Below are 25,226 nucleotides of genomic sequence, written 5' to 3'. Positions count from 1 at the left end.
GTGCTAATCAACTGGGTAGAGCTTTTACAGACATCTTTAGCATTCTGAGGTATCCACCTGCTTTAAGAAGGCTTCAGTCCCCAAGAAGAATGTGGAAACCTTCCCCAATGACTATTATCTAGTAGCACTTGCTTTCACTGTGATGAAGTGTTTTGAGAGGCTGGCCATGAACCTTATCAACTCGTGTCTGAGGAGTAACTTGAATCCACTTCAGTTTGTCTATCATCGCAACAGGTCAACAGCAAATGCCATTTCATTAGCTCTTCATTCAGCTGTGGAACATCTGGACAACGAAGGTGCATACATCAAGATTCTCTTCATTGGCTACAACTCAGCATTTAGCATAATTATCCTGCCAACTAGTCAGTAATTTCCAAGAGCTAAGTCTTGATACATCTTTGTACGACTGGATCTTCAATATTCTCATTTGCAGGCCCTGGTAAGTATGGATTGGCAATAAAATCTCCTCCACAGTCACCAGCAACAAAGGTGCACCCACAGGCTAAGTGCTTAGCCCCCTGCTCAACTCACTTTATACTTATAATTAAGGCTAAATACAGTTCCAAAGCAATATTTTAGTTTGTTGATGACACCACTGTTAACTGAATCAAAGGTGGAGACGAATCAACATACAGTAGAGAAGGATTGAAAATCTGGTTGGATGGTGCCACAACAACTTACTGAATGTTACTAAAATCAAAAAGCTGATTGTTGTATACAAGAGGAAGAAACCAGAGGTCCATGAACCAGTTGTCATTGGAGTATTGGAGGCGCAGAGGCACTGTAACTTTTAATTCCTTGGCATTATCCTATCAGAGGGTCAGTCCTGGGACCAGCACGCAAATGCCATCTCAAAGTAGGCATAACAGTGCCTTTGCTTTCTTAGAAGTCTGCACAGATTCGGCATGTCGTATAAAATTTTCACAAACTTGTATAGTTGCACCATGGACAGTATCCTGACTGTTTGCATCATAGCCTGGTATGGAAACACCAATGTCCGTGAATAGAAGAGTCCACAATAGTGGTGAATGCAGTCCAATCCATCACAGGCATAGCCCTCTATTGAGCACATTTACAGGAGTGCTGTCACAAGAAAGCAGGGTTCATCTTCAAGGACTCCCACCATCCAGGCCATGCTCTCTTCTCACAGTTGCCATCAGGAAGGAGATACATGAGCCTTGGGTCCTACATCACCAGATTCAGGAATAGTTATTGTTTTTCAACCATCTGGCTCCTGAACCAGCATGAATAACTTCACTCACCTTGTCTCTGATCTGATTCCATTGATCGGGCGCATTCTGGAGTTAACGTATATAATAGATATTAATTTCACCAGCACGCAATCTTGAGATTTGAATGTGAGTTGCAGATTGGATTTAAAATGCAGCTCAAAGCAATTAGACCTCAGATGTTTGTATATGTATGAATGCGGCCTAGAGTCAGTGGACATTTACACTCATTTTGGGTTTCTGGAGTATGGGTGCAAAGAAGAGGGTGTTTGAAAACTTATGTAATTCAAAGTAATTTTAATCTTTCAGTATTTTTAATTTTTTTATTTTTAAAATTAAATTAGTTTTAAAGTGAAAGCATTGTCTTAGCTATTTGCATGCTTTCCATCTCTTGCAGCTCAGTTAGAAGAAGAGTTTGAAGATCTGGAAGGACATTTGTTGTATTTGGAAGATATCTGTGAACAATGTGATATTGTGCGTTATAAACAATTACAAACTCTGCAGCTGGAGAACTACAAGAAGCAAAAGAGGTAAACATTTATAATTACTTCACTATTTTGCTGTTTGTTATGCGGTATACTAGGACAACAAGAATAGTTAAAATTGATAAGGAGATAAACAACAATAGATGTTTCATGAAAGGTAATTAACTTGAAATGTTTGCTGCTCCTCACTTTACAAATACTGTCTCACCTGGAGTATTTCTAGCACTGCATATTTCAATCATCTGCAGCTCTTCCCTTATTTGCCAATTTACTTTTGTTTCCCAACTCTGTCTTGTTCTTTGCTGTATTTCATGCATTGCTTTAACAAACACTGTAATACTTTATCATTTATTGAGTTTGTCTTTTGGAACAGAACAAAAGAAAGGTTCCCTGGTCTTTACGTTTTATCCTTTGGATTCAAAAAAGCATAATATTTAAGAATCAGACCAACCTTCATTATGTATGATGTGGCACATCATGGTCTTGACCATGATTGTTTTTGGCAATTTTTTCTGCAGAAGTCATTTGCCATTACCTTCTTCTGGTCAGTCTCTTTACAAGATGGGTGACCTCCCCCCCAGCTATTATCAGTACTCTTCAGAAGATTGCCTGGCGTCAATGGTTGCATAAACAGGACTTGAGATATGCAGCGGCTACTCAAACGACCATCCACCATTTGCTCCCAAGGCTTCATGTGACACCGTGCTATATATTGCCCAAAGGTGACCTGTAGGCTGACAGACGAAAGGGTGACCTTGCACCTCTTTTGGTAGAGACATATCCCCATCCCAACACCTTCAAAGCAAGCTATAAGTGTCATATTTATTACTTTAATTATTCCCATAATCAGTCCCTTCATTGTTCATAATGAGGATTGTTCATCTCTTGAGCTGGGTTATATTGTTGTTTCAAATGGTCTTCTCTAGTCTATTTGAGATTGGCTCTTTCTTGTTAGGTGCCATGTTGTTAACTCTCTACAACTGGCCTCTCATTGCCAGGAATCCAAGTTTAATCCTAATTGGTGCAGCTGTTGTGGAGTTTGTATATTAGATGATAGACAATAGGTGCAGGAGCAGGCCATTCGGCCCTACGAGCCAGCACCGCCATTCACTGTGATCATGGCTGATCATCCACAATCAGTACCCCGTTCCTGCCTTCTCCCCATATTCCTTGACTCCACTATCTTTAAGAGCTCTATCTAGCTCTTTCTTGAAAGCATCCAGAGAATTGGCCTCCACTGCCTTCTGAAGCAGAGCATTCCACAGATCCACAACTCTCTGGGTGAAAAAGTTTTTCCTCAACTCCGTTCTAAATGGCCTACCCCTTATTCTTAAACTGTGGCCTCTGGTTCTGGACTCCCCCAACACCGGGAACATGTTTCCTGCCTCTAGTGTGTCCAATCCCTTAATAATCTTATATGTTTCAATCAGATCCCCTTTCATCCTTCTAAATTCCAGTGTATACAAGCCCAGTCACTCCAATCTTTCAACATATGACAGTCCCGCCATCCCGGGAATTAACTTCGTGAACCTACACTGCACTCCCTCAATAACAAGAATGTCCTTCCTCAAATTTGGAGACCAAATTGCACACAATACTCCAGGTGTGGTCTCACCAGGGCCCTGTGCATCTGCAGAAGGACCTCTTTGCTCCTATACTCAACTCCCCTTGTTATGAAGGCCAACATACCATTAGCTTTCTTCACTGTCTGCTGTACTTGCATGCTTACTTTCAGTGATTGATGAACACCTAGATCTCGTTGTGCTTCCCCTTTTCCTAACCTGTCACCATTCAGGTAGTAATCTGCCTTCCTGTTCTTGCCACCAAAGTGGATAACCTCACACTTATCCACGTTAAACTGCATCTGCCCACTCACCCAACCTGTCCAAGTCACCCTGCATTCTCCTAACATCCTCCTCATATTTCACACTGCCACTCAGGTTTGTGTCATCTGCAAATTTGCTAATGTTACTTTTAATCCCTTCATCTAAATTATTAATGTATATTGTAAATAGCTGCAGTCCCAGCACCGAGCCTTGCGGTACCCCACTAATCACTGCCTGCCATTCTGAAAAGGGCCCGTTAATCCCTACTCTTTGTCTCCTGTCTGCCAACCAATTTTCTATCCATGTCAGTGCCCTACCCCCAATACCACGTGCTCTAATTTTGCCCACTAATCTCCTATGAAGGACCTTATCAAAGGCTTTCTGAAAGTCTAGGTACACTACATTCACTGGCTGTCCCTTGTCCATTTTCATAGTTACATTCTCAAAAAATTCCAGAAGATTAGTCAAGCATGATTTCCCGTTCATAAATCCATGCTGACTCTGACCGATCCTGTTACTGCTATCCAAATGTGCAGCTATTTAATCTTTTATAATTGACTCCAGCATCTTCCCCACCACTAATGTCAGGCTAACTGGTCTATATTCCCCCTGTGATTGTGTAGATTTCTGCCAGATGCTCTAGTTTTCTTCATCTTGCAAAGATTTGAAGTTCAGTTAACCATCTGCAGTAAAAACTACCACAGCATGCAAAAGTTTGGACATCCCTGGTCAAAATTTCTGTTACTGTGAATAGTTAAGTGAGTGGAAGATGAACTGATCTCCAAAAGTCATAAAGTTAAAGATGAAACATTCTTTTCAACATTTTAAGCAAGATTAGTGTATTATTTTTGTTTTGTACAATTTTAGAGTAAAAAAAAAGGAAAGGAGCATCTTGCAAAAGTTCGGGCACCCCAAGAGATTTGAGCTCTCAGATAACTTTTACCAAGGTCTCAAACCTTAATTAGCTTGTTAGGGCTATAGCTTGTTCACAGTCATCATTAGGAAAGGTCAGGTATGCAAATTTCAAAGCTTTATAAATACCCTGACTCCTCAAACCTTGTCCCAACAATCAGCAGACATGGGTTCCTCTAAGCAGCTGCCTAGCACTCTGAAAATTAAAACATATGCCCAAAAAGCAGGAGAAGGCTATAAGAAGACAGTAAAGTGTTTTCAGGTAGCCGTTTCCTCAGTGCGTAATGTAATTAAGAAATGGCAGTTAACAGGAACTTTCGGAGAGAACTGCTCGTAGGATTGCTAGAAAGGCAAAACCCCCGTTTGACTGCAAAAGACCTTCAGGAAGATTTAGCAGACTCTGGAGTGGTGGTGCACTCTTCTACTGTGCATTGATGCCTGCACAAATATGACCTTCATGGAAGAGTAACCACAAAATTCGGCGTAAGAAGTCTGCAAATGGACATCTAAACAAGCCTGATGCATTTTGGAAACAAGTCCTGTGGACTGATGAAGTTAAAATAGAACATTTTGGCTGCAATGAGCAAAGGTATGTTTGGAGAAAAAAGGTTGCAGGATTTCATGAAAAGAACACCTCTCCAACTGTTAAGCATGGGGCTGGATCAATCATGATTTGGGCTTGTGTTGCAGCTAATGGCACAGGGAATGTTTCACTGATAGAGGGAAGAATTAACTCAGTTAAATACCAGCAAATTCTGGAAGCAAACATCACACTGAATGTAAAAAAGCTGAAGATTAAAAGAGATGAAAACACAAAATGCTGGCAGAACTCAGCAGGCCAGACAGCATCTATGGGAGGAGGTAGTGATGACGTTTCGGGCAGAAACCCGAAGGGTTTCATGTATGCTATGGTTACATCTATGCCGTCACTACCTCCTCCCATAGATGCTGTCTGGCCTGCTGAGTTCTGCCAGCATTTTGTGTTTTTATTTATTTCCAACATCTACAGATTCACCCGTGTTGCCTTTGAAGATTAAAAGAGGATGGCTTCTACACAGGACAATGATCCTAAACACACCTCAAAATCCACAATGGACTACCTCGAGGTGCAGGATGAAAGTTTTGCCATGGCCCTCACAGTCCCCTGACCTGAACATCATCGAAAATCTGTGGACAGACCTCAAAAGAGCAGTGCATGCAAGACAGCCCAAGAATCTCACAGAACTAGAAGCCTTTTGCAAGGAAGAATGGGCGAAAATCCCCCAAACAAGAATTGAAAGACTCTTAGCTGGCTACAGAAAGCGTTTCCAAGCTGTGATGCTTGCCAAAGGGAGTGTTACTAAGTACTGACCATGCAGGGTGCCCAAACTTTTGCTTCGGGCCGTTTTCCTTTTTTGTTATTTTGAAACTGTAAAAGATGGAAGTAAAAAAGTAATCTTGCTTAAAATATTAAAGAACTGTGTTATCTTTAACTTCATGCCTTTTGGAAATCAGGTCATGTTTTACTCGCTTAACTATTCACAGTCATAGAAATTTTGACCAGGGGTGCCCAAACTTTTGCATGCCACTGTTTCTCTTTTGTACAAGTAGGTTGCAAATAAATAAGGGTGTTTGATGGTCAAATGAGTGAATGAGTTACAAGCAAAGTGGAAAATAAGGAAGAAGTGTATAGAAGTGAGGAAATTACTCTTCTGAAGCCAGTGTAGGCCCAAGGGTGAAAAAGCTGCCTCCTAAGTCATAGTAAATATAGAACTGCTTTGTGAATAAAGTATATTGAGTGGTAACAGAGTGGCAACTTGTTCTTTCTTATGGCTCCAAGATATTGATTCTAGCAGCTATATTTCATTAGGAGTTTGAGGATATTTGGTATGTCTCAAATTTCTACAGAATCATAATCAGTTTATTGTCACCAGCATGTGGTGCGAAATTTACTATCTTAACAGCAGTGGTACAATGCAATACGTGATAATATAGAGAGAGAAAAAATAAATCAATTACAGTAAATAGTTACATTAAAATAGAGCAAAATAGAAATAATATATATAAAAAAGTGAGGTAGTGTTCATGGGTTCAATATCCATTTAGGAATCGTATGACAGAGGAGAAGAAGCTGTTCCTGAATCACTGAGTGTGTGCCTTCAGGGTTCTGTGCCTCCTTCCTGACGGTAGCAATGAGAAGAGGGCACTTTCTGGGGGGTGGGAGTCCTTAATAATAGTGGTACCTTTCTGAGGCACAACTCCTTGAAGATGCCTTGGATACTACACAATCTAGTCCTCAAGATGGAATTGACTAATTTTATAACTTTCTGCAGCTTCTTTCAGTCCTGTGCAGTAGCCCCACCACCATTCCAGACAGTGATGCACCCTGTCAGAATGTTCGCTATGGTACATCTATGGAAGTTTTTGAGTATTGTAGGTGACAAGCCAAATATCTTCAAACTCCTAATGAAATATAGCAGCTGTCTTGCCTTCTTTATAGCTGCTTAGATCCTTAGAGATTTCGACAGCCAGGAACTTGAAATTGTTCACTCTCCCCACTTCTGATCCCTCAGAGAATTGGTGTGTGTTCCCTCATCTTACCCTTCCTGAAGTCCACAATAAGCTCTTTCGCACTTACTGTCATTAGGTGCAAGGATGTTGCTGCAACACCACTCAACTAGCTGGTAAATCTCACTCTTGAATGCCCTCTCAGCTCCATCTTAGACTCTACCAACAATAGTTGTATCATCAACAAATTTATAGATGGCATTTGAGCTATACCTTGCCACACAGTCATGGATATAGAAGGAGTAGAGCAGTGGGCTAAGGCCACACCCCTGAGGTGCACCAGTGTTGATCGTCAGTGAGGAGGTGACATTATCACAAATCTGCCCAGATTGTGGCCTTCTGGTTAGGAAATGGAGGATCCAATTGCAGAGGGAGGTACAGAGAGCCAGGTTCTATAGCTTATTGATCAGAACTGTGAGAATGATGGTGTTAAACTCCGAGCTACAGTCAACGAACAGTATCCTGATATAGGTGATTGTATTATCCAGGTGATCTAAAGCTGTGTGAAGAGCCATTGAGATTGCGTCTGCCATAGACCTATTGTGGTGATAGGCATATTGCAGTGGGCCCAGGTCCTTGCCAAGGCAGGAGTTGATTCTAGCTATGACCAATATCTCAAAACATTTCAACGCCATAGATGTAAGTGCTGCTGGACAATAGTCACATTTCTCTTATTCGGCACTGCTATAATTGTCGCCTTTTCGAAGGAGGTGGGAACTTCTGACTGTAGCAGTGAGAAGTTAAATTTGGCACAAGTTTTCAGAGCTTTACCAGGTACTCCAACGGGGCCTGCTGCCTTGCAGTGGTTCACCCTCCTAATAGATAGCCTGACATCAGCTTCCGAGACAGAGATCACAGGGTCACTGAGTACAGCAAGGATCTTCACAGCTATAGTTATGTTCTTCCTTTCAAAGCAGGCATAGAAGGCATTGAGCTCATCTGGTAGTGAAGCATTTGGGTTTCACTCTGTAGGAAGTAATGTCCTGCAAATCTTGCCAGAGTAGGTGTGTATCCAATATCACTTCTAACCTTGCCATTGTTTCTGTGCTCTTGAAATAGACCTCCGCAAGTCGTACCTGGTTTTCTTGTGTGGACCTGGGTCACCGGACTTAAATGCCACAGATCTAGCCCTCAGAGCAGATGATGAACCTCCTGGTTCATCCACAGCTTTTGGTTTGGGAATGCACTGCAAATTTTCCTAGGCATGTGCTCATCCACGCAGGTATTAATAAAGTCAGTAGCAACTGCGGCATACTCCTCCAGATTCGAAGATGAATCCCTGAACACAACCCGCTTCCCTTCTCCAATCCTTCTTTGTCCTCAGTACTGGTGCTGCAGTCTTCGGGCTCTGCTTATACTCAGAAAAGAAATACAGCCAGGTGATCAGACTTTCCATGGAACAGCACAGTAGGCATTCTTGATGATATAACAGTTTCCTCTGGTAATATAAATGATTTGTTGGTAATAATTATTTTGTGACTTTTCGAGCTGGTCTGGTTAAAATCCCCCAAATTGATGGTAAAGGCATAAGGTTGTGCTGTTTCGTGTGTGTTGATCCCATTGCTTAGATCATCTAAAGCCTGTTTGACATTGTATCATGGAAAGCATTCTGACAGGTTGCATCACTGTCTGGTATGGAAGTCCTATTCCACAAAATTGGAAGTTCCCTCACCATCCAGGACATGGCCTTGTCTTATTACTGCCATCAGATGAAGGTGCATAAGCCTGAAGATGTACACTCAACGCTTTAGGAACAGCTTCTTATTCTCTGCCATCAGATTTATGAATAGTCTATGAAGCCATAAACATTATCTCACTATTTTGCTCTCTTACAATTTATTTTTTTATATGTTCTTTACTGTAATTTATAGTAATTTTTATGTATTGCACTGTACTGCTGCAATAAAACAAAATGTTTCACGACGTGTCAATGATAATAAATCTAATTCTGATTCTCCCCACCACCACCCACCATCTGAGCCTAGAAGAGGTCTGAGCAGACTAACTCACTCATATGTCAGCGAGGCTAGTTGGCAGCTGCTAATTGTCCTGTCACAGTTGTTTCTATGATCCTCTCCCACACATTTTTTTGTTCATTTTTCACTTATGAAGAGTTTGAGTTAGGAATGGTTCTCAAAAGTGGAATCCTGTCATAACCTGCAGATTGTTTATATTCAATTCTAGGCAAGCTATGTCCTTCAGTATAAACAGAACGGCAATACAATCATGAACTGTATATCCCTTCTCAGGTCTTAAAGCAGAAGTACAGTTTGGCTGGTAAATTAGAAAAGTAATGTTTAGTTTTAACTGAATCATACAGCTTTGTGAAGTAATTTTGTCTACAATTATGGCTGTTGAGAACCTTGTACTCTTATACTCAGAAAAGAAATACAGCCAGGTGATCAGACTTTCCATGGAATAGCACAGTAGGCATTCTTGATGATATAACAGTGGTCCGGTGTGTTGTTTCCTCTGGTAATATAAACGATTTGTTGGTAATAATTATTTTGTGACTTTTCGAGCTGGTCTGGTTAAAATCCCCCAAATTGTTCACATAGTTCTGACAGCTAGTGTTAATGAGGCTTGACAGTTTTGCTATGGCTTGTAGTAGATAATGTGAGGCGCATCTTGGGAGAAGCAGTGGGAATGATACAAGTTCAAGCAAAGTAAAAGTAAAAACTCGTACTGAGAATTAAAGACTTGACTGTATTTAAGGGTTGTTTGTTTTTTAGAAGAGATGGAAGACTGAAGCCTTGTCGTGTTCAAGTGTTTTCACAATAAAGCCCATCTTGACACATTTAGCTGCCACGCTTCACTGTTAAATGAGAAGAAAACCTTTAATTTTAATTTACTCATTTCTGTCAAAATAGCAAATGTCTTTTCTCCACTGGGTAAATGACCATAAGACCATATGACAAAGGAGCAGAAGTAGGCCGTTTGGTCCATCGAGTCTGCTCCACCATTTTGTCATGAGCTGATCCATTCTCCCATTTACACTACCCCACCTTCTCACCATAAATAAGACAAGACCATAGGAGGAAGGAGCAGAAGTCAGTCATTCAGCACATCGAGTCTATGTATCAACTTTAGGTTATAATCTAAAAAATGTAAGACTAAAAATATTTTTGTGATTAGTGAGGTTGTTAAAATACTGTTATTTTTTCATAATTGAATTCTACATTACAGTAGTTCTGAATGACAGATTAACTTTTTTTTTGTTGATAGGAAAAAGATTGAAGCTTTGAAAGGTAGGTCTTCTTTATATCTTGTTTTTTTTTTTGTAATTTGTCCTGATGGCTGGAAGCCTATTTCCACAGATTTTTAGCACATCAAATTAAATGTGGTCTTAGTGTCAGAAGGTGACTATTAAGCCAAAACTACTGTTTAACAAGTTTTTAAAGAGCATTGGAAACAATCATGTTAGAAAAGATGAATGTTTTTTAAAACTTGGACTTCAGATGAATAGCCTTCAGAATCTTGTCAGTTTGGGAAAAAAGTCTGAGCAATTGTAATCTGTTATATTTTTTGTGTACTTTCCATAATGGAATTGGTTGTTGAGAATATAGAGGCTTCCTTTTAACCACCTATTTTTTTAATCAATCAGCATCACTGTAGAAGAATCATTGGTTAAAGTTTCTTTAAAAGAATTGCTTCATTTTATTTTTGCAACTGTAGCTGAGCTACAAATTTCGCCTAAATTCAGTGTTGTAACTTGACTGAAGGCTAAACTGAAGTAACATTTTTATCTTACTTTATTTTTGACTCAATTTTTGTATTTCAATCCCTTGCATTGAAAGCCAACATTCCATTTGGCTTCCTAGCTCTTCGTTGGACTTTAAGATACCTTCATGTCTTCTAACCCACCTCCCTCTGTTTTCAGATCTTTACTAATTTGTCACCATTTGGAGGGGCAGAAAACATTCTCATTTTCTATTCTTTCTGCTAAACCACAAAAACTCATGTTTTCCCACATTGTAGTCAAAAGCCACCTAGCCCATTCCCAGAAGGTGACTGTACTTTGTGCAGACACTGTTCTTGTAGCACATTTTCTTATCTGACATCATCAGACTGAGTCCACACTGGACTGGATAATTTTGAAAACGCCAGTTTCGCATTAAAACAATAGGCGTCCACACCAACCGTTTTTGAAAATACCTCCGTCCAAATTAAAACGGGTATTTGGGCAAACTCCTCCTACCGGGCATGAGCAGGACACATCTACAGAAAACAAGCAACATGTTTAGTGTCTAATCTCGCGATGAAAGTGTGCGTTTGTCCAGTTATAGACTAAAATAACTTAAAAGGAAATTGCCAAACGATGGATAGCTTTTGGCTCTCGCACAGGAGGACTTAAAACTAAAAAAAAAATAATACTGGAGCGTATGGAGGCAACCGACAGGGAGTTAGTTCATGGGCGGTATGACCCGGCTGACGACGAACATTGCAAAACTGACTAACTCTGTTGCATTAATAAAGCACCTTGTTAAATGTATAAAGCATGTCTGTATCAGTGTTATCTTAAGCTGTAGCACATCTATTGTCATAGAAGTACTTGCATAAATATGTGCAAATAGATGCAAAAATTGCATCTTCAAACAAGCAAGGACAGAAAACAGGGCAAAATGAGTAAACTTATTTATTCAGTAAGTTATGGGCCAAAGTATTTGGTGAGTACATTTCTGATTCTTCTGGCTTCAATCTCATTGCCGTCTGTTCTGAAATTGTTAGGTTGTGTGGGGGGTTGCTTTCAGGAAAACAATGAAATGCAGCCATCTGTTCCGGCACGTCATGACAGCGTTTCTAGAAATCTCCGGTTACCCCATCCACACTACTTCTGCCCAAGCGGCGTTTTCAAATTTACACAGTCTGGTGGGCATTTTAGAAAAACTCCATTTTCGGGGGAGGAAAACGCCGTTTCATTGTGCACAGAGGGTCAAAACGAAGAGAAAAAGCTTCGGTTACGGATTTATCCGGTCTAGTGTGGGCGTAGCCTTAGATGAAAGAGCCACATAATGCATCTAAGTTACTTATGTAACATATGGACAGCTGAGAACTCAATATTGATTCCTGTAATACTACTTCAGTAACAGTCTGTAATCATGGAAATAAAACCTTAATTCTGTCCTTTAATTATGGTGGTATACCACCACTTTCCAAAGAACAAATCATTTATATGGTGCCTTATCCTTACTGATAAATGTGCTGGGAGTGAACATTAAAAAAAAATGCAGTGATTTGAGGTTTGTCTTTTTATTTTGAAACTTTGCATCCCCTTTCATTGTGAGAAGTTTTTTCTTAAGTAACTAAATACTGAAAATAAATAGAGCGGTTTCTGGTTAGTTGGGATACATCAAGACCAGTACACTTTGGCCTAATTAAGCGTCTGCTGCTATTAACCAAAATTTGTTAAAATAGTTAAAAATGTATAAAAAAGGCAAACTGCAGTTTAATTAAGTTACAGTTTATGTATTTATATGAAATACAGAGCAAATTAGAACACTATCTGGGGCAGTTCCACTCTTTTGACCTCGGAAGTCCAGGTCCGTTGGGATGAGTAGCCATCACAACTGGAATCTTCCCCGTTGCAGTGGATGACCATGATTTTTTAAGTGCTTCGTCATGCCCTTCACGTAGCATTGCAGAACTGCCTTCCTAGCAATTAGATCTCACTGTAGATTTCATCTGCCCAGTCCTTCGGAGCTGACTTCGGTGGGGCCAAAAGTAAGATTCAAGATAATTGTTGATACCTTCAAATTCTTCGTAATTCCTAACGTGTTGAAGTAGTGAAATCACAAACAAGAAAAAATCTGCAGATGCTGGATGTCCAAGCAACACACACAGAATAGTAGAGGAACTCAGCAGGCCAGGCAGCATTTATTGGAAAACAGTACAGATGACGTTTCGGGCCAAAGGATCTCGGCCCCAAGCGTCAACTGTACTCTTTTCCATAGATAACACGAGTGAATCTGCAGATGCTGGAAATAAATAAAAACACAAACTGCTGGCAGAACTCAGCAGCCAGACAGCATCTATGGGAGGAGGTAGTGATGAAGGGTTTCGGCCCAAAACGTTGTCACTACCTCCTCCCATAGACGCTGTCTGGCCTGCTGAGTTCTGCCAGCATTTTGTGTTTTTATTCTTTTCCATAGATGCTGCTTGACCTGCTGAGTTCCTCCAGCATTTTGTGTGTGTTGCTTGAAGTCGTGAAATCGTTTCATATTCACCCCCTGGCCATTTCTGGCATTTCAAAGTTCAAAGTATTTTTATTACAAAAATACACATATGTCACTATATACGACCCTGAGATTTGTTTTCTTGTGAGCATACATAGTAAATCCAGGAAACTCAATAGAATCAATGAAGGACTGTACTCAACAGGACAAATGGCCAATGTGCAAAAGACAACAAACTGCAAATACAAAAGAACGAAATAATAATAAAAAAACAATAAATATCAAAAACATAAGATGTAGAATCTTTGAAAGTGAGTACATAGTTTGTGGGAGTAGTTCTGTGATGAGTTGAGTGAAGTTACCCCTCTGGTTCAAGAGCCTAATGGCTGAGGGGTAATAATTGTTCCCGAACCTGGTGGTGTGTGTCCTGAGGCTCCTTTAACTCCTTCCTGATGGCAGCAGTGAGAAGAGAACATGACCTGGGTGGTGGGGAGTTTACCCATTATGGATTGGGCCAAATCCACTGCTTTTTAAGGATTTTCCATTCATTTTCCATTCCATCTGTGCCAGGCTATGATGCAGCCAGTTAATATACAGGGGGGGGAGGAGGGGGTGATTGATAAGTTTGTGGCCTAAGGTAGAAGAAGTCCATTTTAGAAAACCTAGCACATTTTTTTAAATTAGTTTTTTTTCTACATTTTCTACATCGCTACAGATAAAAAAAACCCAGATCAAAATGAAGAACATTAATACAGTGCAAAAATAAACATACAATAATAATATGGTACAAAAAAAGATAATTGAGAAAGCACCCAGATTGAAGTCATGTAAAATTAGTATCCTCCCCAAGCCCCGCAACAAAAAAAAAGACATTTATTTTTTAGCTGTTATGAATTCCCGTAACTGGATCACTTACCAGCAAAGATAAAGAGGTCCGTTGAAGTCTGATGGTACTATTTTTAAAAGTATTTATTGATAAAGAGCACAAAAAGAAGATTAATGCAAACATACAGATAATATACATCGTCAATACTAAATCTAAGCGCGGGTATAATAATAACTGATAAGAAATAACTCTATCGTTGTCTAGGGGTTACTGTATTGTCCGATGGAAAGATAAGTCACTATCAGTTCATTCAAGCTGCAGCATTGTTGGGTTTAAAAGTGATGCGGTTTAAACTTGCCCCAGGTCTTTTAAGATGCCAATCCATTGAGTCAGGGGAGCGGGCTTCCCCGTTGTTAGCTAAAAGCTGTTTTCCGTGGTTCCAGCCATGGAATCGAACGCACATGGCTTCCTTCAGATGACTTCCTGCTGTTACGTAGTCGCTTAACGTTTCTTCTGGTGCGTCTAAAGGGGTTGTTCCCCAGACCCTCTTTTATACTTCCTCACGGGGTCTCAGATGTCAATCAGGTTGGGATGATGAAATCCCTCAACCAGCCCACTTTGGTCATCCCCTGAGGGGCTTCAATGAATAGTACAGTACTCAATACACAACTTGGTCTTCCGGAGACAATGGCCATGTCCCGTAGCTTTACATCGCCGGGGAAACGAGCCAGCCTGCACGTCTCTTTTCCCAACCCAACAAGTGATCTTGCGATTCTCACAAAGGAGGGGGCTACGGACGTAACACAGCATAGTCCCCTCCTACATTTACACACTTAGTCCAGCAGTCGTGGAGCATACGGACCCTTCTTTGTAGAAGTCGGCATCTTGGACTTCCAGGTGGTCCACAGCAGGAGTGATTGATAAGTCTGTGGCCTAAGGTAGAAGGAGATGATTTATACAGCTCTCGTTACATGCACGTGCAGTTCAACTCTTTGATTATGCAGAAAGTTTGAAGTTAATAACTCATCTCCTTCTACCTTAGGCCACAAAGAAGGATATGTTTGCTCCACGACTGCTGGACTTAATGTGTAAATGTAGGAGGGGACTATGTTGAAAAATAAATGTGCTAGGTTTTCTAAAATTGACACCTACCTTAGGCCACAAACTTATCAATCACCCCTCATACATGCTACTACACATCTATGAAGTTTGTCAAGGTTTTAGATGTGATGTTGAAACTTTGCAGACTTCTAAGTGAGTAGAGGTACTGCTGTGCTTCCCTTGTGATAGCACTTGTGTGCTGGGCCCACCCAGGACAGATCCTCTAAATAAATACATTGAAGAATGTAAAGTTGCTGACCCTCTCCATCTCTGATCTCTTGATGACAGCTGGCTCATGGACCTCTGATCTCCTCCTGAACTCAATTGGTCTTGCTGACATTGAGTGAGAGGTTGTTGTTGAAAATGTTGAAAAACATTCCAATGAACTGATGATCTAATTATCTGCAATCCATGGTAATGGGGAAAAAATTGCTGTGTGTCAAAGTTTCTTGGGCTGTTGTCCATTTTACTAGATTGCAATTGAGGTATCTGCTTGATATGGTGATGGCAGAGTTGGCTAGAGGAGACCTATTCTTTTGAATTCCTGGAGAAGTCCCTGCTTTTTGATTGTCATGAGAAATTTTTGTACTGTCTGCAACACTTCAATAATTCATTGAACTGTTACTATAAACTCAAGTCCATAAGTGGCTTGAATCTGCCAAGTTTGACTATAAGGAAAATACAAATAGTCTGAACCAAAGTGAATCTTGAATAACTTTGTGTGAATTTGTTTGGGGTTGGGATTAGTAACCATACCAGAAAAGAATGATGAGCTGCTAATAATGCAATTTCATCATTTGAAAATTATCCATAAAATTTGAAGAATTAAAAAAGGTGACATCGAAGTGTCATTCTGTAGAATTTACTTCACACAAACTGCATCTTGCCTTTGCTTAATAAGAACCATTTACAACACAGTATAAACACTCTCTACATTATCTAGTCTCATTTAAAAAAAATCAGAGTCATACAGCACCAAAAAGAGAGAATTGGCAGGGCTGTGGAAGAATGCAGGGGGTGGGACATCCTGGCTTTCCACAATGAAAAGGTTGAGAATATCAGATTGAGGCCTCTTTTGGATGATGAGGTCTGTAGAGTGTAAGATGTGGCATAAATCCCCTATCGGGTTAGTTCTGCAGAAAACCTAGAAACTACGACTGAAATTAAAAGGAACAAATAAGACCATAGGAGCAGAATTAGGCCATTTAGCTCATTGGGTTTGCTCAGTCATTCCATAATGGCTGATTTATTATCTTTCTCAACCCCATTCTCCTGCCTTCTCCATGTAACATTTGATGCCCTGACTAATCAAGAAACTATCAGCCTCTGCTTTAACAATACTCTATGACTTGAACTCCACAGCTGTCTGTAGGAATCAATTCCACAGATTCACTACCCCGTGGCTAAAGAAATTCCTCTTCATTTCTCTTGTAAATGGATGATCCTCTATTCTGAGGCTGTGCCCTCTGAGCCTAGACTCAAATACTATAGGAAACATCCTCTGCACATTCACTCTATCTAGGCCTTTCAGTATTTGATAGGTTGTAATGAAATCTTCCTCACTCTTCTAAGCTCCAGAGGGCACAGACTCAGATCCATCAAGTGTTCCTCATACGTTAATCCTTTCATTACTGGAATCATTCTCATGAACCTCTTCTGGAGCTTCATTGCCAGCATTTCTTCGAGAAGGGGCCAAGAACTACTCACAGTACTCTCGAGTGCTATCTGACTAATGCCTTTTAAAACTTCAGCACTACATCTAAGCTCTTATATTTTAATCCTTTCAAAATGAATGCTAACATTACATTTGCTTTCCTTATCACTGACTCAACCTGCAAGTTAATCTTTCAGGAACCCTGCACAATGATTGCCCAGTCCATTTTCACCCCTGATTTTTTTACTTTTCTCCCTGCTTAGAAAATAGTCTATGCCTTTATTTCTTCTGCCACAGTGCATGATTATACATTTCCTTTCACTATATTCTATCTGCCACTTTCCCCATTCTTTTTGCCTCATGCCAGTTAGCTAATCTTCTATCCATGCTAATATCTTTCCTATAATACCATGGGCTGTTCCTTGTGTGGCAGGTCTCTCTCTCTCTCTACATTATCTAGTCTCATTTAAAAAAAAATCAGAGTCATACAGCACCAAAAAGAGAGAATTGGCAGGGCTGTGGGAGAATGCAGGAGTGGGACATCCTGGGTTTCCCCAATGAAAAGGCTGAGAATATCAGATCAAGGCCTGTGAACCTCATGTATGGCATGTTGTCCACAGGCCTGGAAATCTAAATAAACAATAATCCACTGACTCTCCTATGTTTATCCTGCCTGTTATTTCCTCAAAAAATTCCAAAAGATTTGTCAGGCAACCTTTCCCCTTCAGGAAAGTATGCTGACTTTGGCCTATCTTATCATGTCCCTTTAGGACTCTGAAATGTCATCCTTAATGATGCAGTCCAACATCTTCTCAACCACTGAGGTCAGGCTAATTGGCCATAATTTCCTTTCTTCTACCTCCCTCCCTTCAAGAGTGGAGTGACATTTGCATTTTTCCAATCGTTCAGAAGCATTCCAGAATCCGGTGATTCTTGAAAGATCATTACTAATACCTCTATAATCTCTTCAGCTACCTCTTTCAGAACTTTGGGCGTGTAGTCCATCTCTACCTTCAGACATTTCAGCTTCCCAAGCACCTCCTCCTTTGTAATAGCAACTACACTCAGCTACGCTACGCTACCCACTGACTCTCTTGAGTTCCAGGCATACTGCTAGTGTCTTCCACTGTGAAAACTGTTGGAAAATACTTTCTAAGTTTCTCTACCACTTCTTTGTTCCCCTTTATTACCTCTCGTAGTAATTAAGTTCTAGGACAGCGAGCTGTTTACTTGTGCTGCGCTCTACCTGCATTAATTATTATATTATTTATTTGTGGTAATTTTTTGTTTTATATGCTGTGTAATACATATTTTCTTGGTGCACCGTAGTACATAGGAACTTGTTAGGGTTGTTTACATATATCTACCTAGCACGGTAAAAGTGCCCAACTCCATTTTTGTGCATGATGCAGAATTTGGCAATGGGATACGCAATGACTGATAGAAATTAACATAGTGTACAATGTGCTAATAAATAACTGAACAGCTGGAAGGTGTTTTTTATATATATATAAAATATATCTATTTGTGGACCTAGTCATTCTTGAGAGTGTGGGTTTCTTAGTCATTTGATGTTTAAATGTCACTCAGGTTTGCAGACTGCTGTGAACATCACTTATCCCTCATGCTTTGTTGTCCATTAAACTGAAGGTTAGAGCCAGAACTTCATAGCATAACTTATTAATGATAATTGTAACTACAATGCCAATCAAACTGTACCTCAGAAATGGAACAATTTAAATTGTTCTCAGTTTCATTCATACACAAAATTATTAAAGGTTTTGTGCCTGGGTGGACAACAATGGTGGTCCAGCTGGCTACTGTCACCGGTGACTGTGCGGTGAAGAGAGGGAAGAGGTGGCTGCGCATTGCAGTGGAGCACAAGGTATGGCTAGCTGACATCCAGGAGTCCTGCATCATTGGGCTGGACTTGCTGTCCCACTGGGGGCACATGTGGATTTACAGGGGCAACACTACTTCGGCCCTGGAGCCATTACTCTCCAATGGGGCAGCTCCAGAAGGCAGACCAGGTGAGAGCTGCAACAACCCCCACCAGTCTCACAGTGGAACCGGGGCAGGCAGCGGACCAGCAGCAAGGTAGACCTTCCCACCATTGATCAGCAGCAAGCAGGTGAGTGATTCCATGCTGGCCCAGCTGAAGGGATGGCTGTGTAGGGAACAGTGACTCGAATGAGCAGAGGTCTCCATCTGGATCCAGATACCAAAGCCCTCTACTCTCACTAGGGAATTCTGGAAGTGCACAATGAGTCACTGTTCTGCCATTGGCAGTTTTCTGATGGCGACAGACATCTCCTGGAGCTAGTGGTCCCTTGGGGGCTCCATGCCGCAGTGTTATGGTCAGTGCAAGAGCAGGTGTGGGCCTGCCATTTTGGGGCCACAAAGATGTTGGACAAGCTGCATGAACACTTCCACTGGCCTGGGTGCAGGCAGGACGGGAGCTGTTTGTGCACTGCTACAATGCTTGTATGTCCCAGAAGGGGCTGGGCTGCCGAATTATCCCCCCAAGTTTGGAAGCCACTGGAAGGTACTCAACCATATCTCTGATATGATATATCGGGTGCAGTTTCCTCAGTGGTGGAAGGCAGCCGTGCTGCACCACGACCAGCTGGCACAGTATTGGCCCTTGGCCACCATCAACCTAGCGAGGCTGAAGGAAGGAAGTGACACTCCAGGGCCTACCTCTTGCCTCACCAAACATTGCCTCCCTGGGAGTGGAGGGCTCCAGAAGCCCCTCACCCCCACCGGGACTTTTGGACTTTGATGTGGACTCTGGGGTTGCCTGGGACAGCTGACCCCTCAGGTGGGGGCAGTGTGGCCCGCACCAGCATTCCTAGTGACCAGTGCTATTTATTGTTATTGTTAAAATGCTTTTGTGGGATTATGGTGGGAAGTTCATTTATTGTTACATTTCAGTTTGTTACTGGTATGTGTGTTTGTGGGTCACCCTGACTGTAACCAGGGTTTCTAATTATCACCTCCCCCATCTGTATGTGACTGAATGGGTTCTCTCCCTGGGTTATAGTGCCTGGTCTGTTTTATCGTCTGTCGTTATGGACTGAATGCTCACCACGATACATTGCATCTCACTATTATAATGTTGGAAAATAAAGTTTTGATGTAACTTTTTCTCAATTACGTTTCTGTATTTGGGCTTAATTTAATTACATTTAACAGTTGTACATCACTAAATAACAATCCAATTATGAAGGCTAAAGGACATTTTATTTATAATTTTTAAAATGTATTATTGTGTTTATAAAAAACTAGCTGAGTTGCGTGTAGTTTGAATCTAGAATTTGTGTCGATTCCAGGAATTGTAAGAATTCATCACAACCCTCTACAATTTTTTCATGTGCCTGATATGATCCTAATCTACATGAGAATCTGATCTGTAGCTGAATGCACAAGGCTTAATGAGAGAAAATTAATCATTATCAGGTTTGGACCAGATTTTTCCCCAGAAGGAGTTTAGAGGAGATGAGTTGATTATTTTCTATTTTGTTCAAATGCTTCACAACTGTATCAGTAGAAATTTTGAGTTTTGAGCCATCAGTTCTGTTTGATATATAATAAAATTTGTCTAAATGGCTTGAAATAACCATATTGTCTAATTAATCAGATCTACTGAATTGATATATCTTTAATACACTTTTAAATATTTAAAATGCATTATCATTTTTATTTGCCCATTTCACCTTTGGTGTATTTAGTAATTCTGTCAGATGTCTTGGCAGATGATGCTATTTATTAATTTTCAATTGCCAACAGTCCTAAGATGGAGATGGTTTTCTGTTTAATTGGAGAGAAATTTAAAAAACTGCAAATGTTGCCATTTGAATTAAAATAATACTGAATGCAGCAGGTCAAGAAGCAGGTTAATGATTTTCAAAGCAAGAAATATTTAGAGCTGCAGAGTAATGGATTGGGAATGAGAGTGAAAACAAATGGAGAAGACTGTTAGGGTAGAAATCCACAGAAATTAAATTTATTTGTACTGATGGACTGAATATTTCCATGCCTTCTCTTTTTATAATAGAGAAAATTAAGATCATATCTTAATATCACAGAGCAGTCTAGTTTTAATTTGAAAGTTCTATCCTTGTTCAGATTTCCACCAGGAGGGGGTGGTACATATCTATTCTATCAAATACTACAATTTAGCACCTCAGTCAGATCAACCATTCACCTCATGTATTCATATGAATAGAAGTTTATCTTGTCTCTTCTCATTTATCTGAGCATCTTTTAACAAATGAACAGCAAACTTCAACAGAAGCTGAGAATTCGAAATGAAATAGAAATTGTTAGAAGCATTCAACATTGTAATAAAGCTGTGTTGGACAAAGGTCTGAACAGAATAGTCCAGACAAGGCTTAATCATAGGAATTATATGATTATTTTAGCATGTGAATCCACATCTCTTAGACATATTTTTTGCACTGGTTCAAAGTTCTAGCAGCAGAAATATATTAATACAAGCTGAAGAGATCCCCAAGAGAAAATAGATGGCTTTTATCATACATTTCATAATTTGTAATTTTACTGTGTCTTTTCATCTTTTGCTGTACTTTCATTAAAGTAAAGAACAAGCAACTTACTGTGGGGTCTTAAAGTGTTACGTTGCAACAAGTATTCCTGCTAATTTTCTGCTCTTTGAAGTAGAAAATAGAACAACGCGGCGCAAGGATAGGCCCTTCAGCCCACGATGCCTGTGCCAACCATGATGCTGATCTAAAACTAAATCCATTTGCCTGCACATGGTTCTTCTATTTCCTGCCTGTTCATGTGCTTGTTAAAATGCCTCTTAAATGCTGCTGTTGTATCTACTTCCACCACTTCCCCTGACAGTGGGTTCCAGTACCCAAGAACAGAAAATGCTGGAATCACTCAGCAGGTGGAAGGAAACACAGCTAATGTTCAGTTTGAAGACACTTTATTGATTTGTAAAACTTTGATTTAATGCAGAACATAAATGCATTTTAGCCAAACTCGATTGACATCTAAATAGAAACTAATGAGAAACAATTTAATTCTTTCTAGCTTTTTTACATGTGAATTGTGGGGCTTCTAATCCATCCATTTTAACAACAAAATTTTACTCTCAAGAGAACCAGAGCTGGCTTGTACAACTAAGGAACACCAATAAACTCAAAAGCTGTACTTGCTTTCCCTTCCACTGCTGGAAAATTGATGAGGGTATTTTAATCACTCGGATCTTCTACACCATCCCCACCTTATCTCACTATAAAAGAAAAGAATATATATTCTAAGATAGTTTCTGCAATATTTCAACAAAAAAGGGATGACATTAAAGTGTATTCACGTTTTCCCTATACGTTTGCCTCAGTCTTGCAGATCTGCAAAATCTAAAAGATCTTATTTTTTACTATTATTTGCTTTACCTTCTTTTGTACAGATTTAATTTCATGTTAAATACATTACACTTTTAAGTCTATTAGATAATAAGGTAGAAATTAATTTGTTACATGTGATAAATTTATAGATTAGCAGCCCATGCATGTTAAACTCCCAAAATTTGATTATATTGTAATCAATGGAGCACTGTTTCAGGAGCTGAGCAAGATGTGCATATGCCACTGTAGCCCTCATGACCAAGAAAACATTTCCCTTTGAAGGTTACTCCAGAGCTTCAAAATTATGGGCTCTGAATCTATGCTGGCTTTAATTTGCATGTATCTTATGTTTTAGAAAATTGGAAACATTCAGTTTTTGAATTGAGATGAGTAGTTTGTTCTTTTGTGAGCACTTTGCTGTGATACTTCATTTAATCCAGTGCTATGTACAATTTTAGAACATTCTAAAGAGTATTTTTTTTTAAATTCTACTTCAACATTGTTCTTACTTGTAAGGTTCCATGAGTGAGTTGGGAAATTCTAATGTTGATTACCTGCACTAAATGATGTAATTGAGTAAACTTTGGGGGGGGGGGGAATTCAAAAGTTACATTAATTAAAAGAACAGCATCAATTCAAATAATTATATTTTGCTGCTTTTGACAGTGCTAGTTTATATTGTTAGCATCATAATACTAAAGTGAAAGTTGAAATGGAGTTAAAAGAGCAAACAAGTTGCTATATATGAAAAGCTGACTGTGGATGGTGGAGCAGAAATGAAAAGAGATGCTGGGTATACTAGCCAGGTTAGGTAGCATCTACACAAAGGAAAGGGAGTTAACATTTTGAATCAGGATGTTAATTAGTTTTCTCACCACCTATCCTTCCTGATCTGCTATCTCCAGTATCTTCTGTATTTTTGTTTTTATACTTTCCTTTATTAGAATTGGCAATAGAGGTTCTGTTATTTGACAGTAAAGTGTATATGTACCAGAAAGGTGTGATGAATAACAAAAATAAGAATAATGAGAATTAATCTCTCTTGTCTGAATAACTATTGTTCATGTAGTTTCATAGTAAAAATATTTTTTTAAGAAATGAACCAGAAATTCAACTTCAGCCATAATCCTGCATGTAAAGATTTAAACCTACTACCTATAAAACTTGAAGTGGTACATTGTGGAAGGAGCCCTTGTCTGAGATAATTTCATTTCATGCATCTTTTGACTTGATTGTGGCCTAGTTTGCTCTCTTTTGGAGATATTTCCAGAGAAAAATGCCAAAGATATTTAATGTCCTGAACAATAATTTTCCCTCAGTCAATGTTAAAATACATTATTTTGTCACAGAGGAAATGAAATTTGTTTGCTATCTTTCATTTTTTAAAAAGCTGTATAGATTCAAAAGGCGGAGTGGCTTCCTACAGTGTTTGTACGTTTATGACATTACTCACCTTGTACTGCTTAAAAATAATTAATTTAGCTCATAATTAGGAAAGTTTTCCATGCACTACTTTTTCTGCATTACTATTGATTATGAGATGTAATTATGGTGGACATTTTGCTGAACGGTCATCTTTCATTTAGTTGGGGGACCAGAACAGGGGATAAAATGTAAAAATTTGAGCCATACCTTTGGAAGTGAAGTTGCAAGGTACTTTAAATTATGCAACTAGCTTTACGATTTTTTTAATGGGACAAAACAAATACGTAGATTTGGGTTCAAGATACTCATGATGCCATGGAATGGTGGACCAAACTAACACAATGCTTGGGTCTGCAAAAACCTCTGGCGCCATCGTTTCCAGGCAGAATTGAACCTGGGTTGTTTGAGCTTTGTGGCAGCAGCATTACTGTGCCGCCTTGTCACACAGCATAATTTAGAAATAAGGAAGTGGAGCATGCAGTAAAAGGAGCCACATTCAATACAGCTTCTTAATCTATTAACATTTTTGGTAAAAAGAAGATTTAAAAATTGCCATTGTTCTCCTTTGACATTTTTCTCTCATAATGAGCTGCTGAATTAACTTGAAGGACCAAAACTAAAAATATATTTTATATTAATTTTGAATTAGATTAGATGCATTGCAACAAAAGTTGGCAGGATTTTGTTGCCTTCAAATCAGCCTATAAACATTTCCACTGGACCACAAGAAATCTGTACTGGCAAGGTGTAATCATTGATTTCAGTTGAACTATGAACAAAATTGTAGATTAATTTGTGAACATTTTATGCTCTTATATTTTAAAGCCTGGATTCTTGATTTATGTGGTCAGTTAAGTTGTGGATTTAGTTTCTTTAATGATTGATTGCATAATGACATTGTCGTAATTCCCTACCCTTTAAAACAGTTGTGGTATATTCCAGCATGAATGCCAGCCACTACTGTGTATCCTGCAAATCACGTTCAGACTTTGGATGTTCTAGTGCTTGAGCTGTGGAGAACTGACAGTTCAGTGTTTGTGCTGCATCTGACACCCACAGTCTCACTCTGTTTGGTCCTTTTTTTTTATTTGGAAGATGCAGATTGTCAAAGCAGCTTGTTAACTGAGATTGTGATTCGTCCAATGCAGTGCTTCTGTTTACATTGCTTCCTGCAGTAATGTCAGCTCCAGGATCTGCAGAGACCGGTGAAAGGAACTCCTGTACGTTAGATCACTCAGTTGTGTCAAATTTTGCTCTGGATGTTAAACCTTGGTCTGTCAGAAGACTGTTTTATTGTTTATTAGATCAGGAGCATGGGAGAAACTGGTCATTCAGTATGTTATAATTTGTGCTGTTTGTACAATACAGAGCAAGATCAGAACAAATAATGTTTCTGCATTCATGCATTTTCTTTTGTGTTACTTATGAAAGAAAATATTTGCATGCAACTATGTGTTATATTATGAAAGCTGTTTCAATTCTAGTCTGCCATGAAACCTTGGTAATGCTGTCAGTACAGATAGATTTATTTAGAATAGCATTTAGGAAATTTCCATAATGAGTGGCATATATTCAGTAAATACAAATTTCAGTGACAGTATTTTGTTTGTTAAATCTTTGGTTTAGAGAAAGAGAAACATTAGGGGGGGAGAACTGCAGAGTATTGGGAAAGC

General features: G+C 39.5%; 1 protein-coding gene across 2 annotated transcripts in view; it reads left to right on the top strand.

Moving 5' to 3' along the window:
• The window catches only part of LOC132378545 (dysbindin-like), a 237,410-nt gene that overhangs the window by 102,282 nt on the left and 109,902 nt on the right, over nucleotides 1-25,226 (top strand). The window contains exons 6-7 of one of the 2 annotated variants that reach the window (XM_059945532.1): nucleotides 1,627-1,759; nucleotides 10,225-10,247. The exons of the other annotated variant lie outside the window; for it this stretch is intronic. Coding sequence (XP_059801515.1) covers nucleotides 1,627-1,759; nucleotides 10,225-10,247 — 156 coding nt within the window. The remainder of the gene's footprint in view (nucleotides 1-1,626; nucleotides 1,760-10,224; nucleotides 10,248-25,226) is intronic. 2 annotated transcript variants of the gene reach the window in all.

Source organism: Hypanus sabinus, chromosome 20 (genome assembly GCF_030144855.1).
Source record: "Hypanus sabinus isolate sHypSab1 chromosome 20, sHypSab1.hap1, whole genome shotgun sequence".
NCBI classification, from domain to species: Eukaryota; Metazoa; Chordata; class Chondrichthyes; order Myliobatiformes; family Dasyatidae; genus Hypanus; species Hypanus sabinus.
This window is presented reverse-complemented; position numbering and strand designations above follow the sequence as displayed.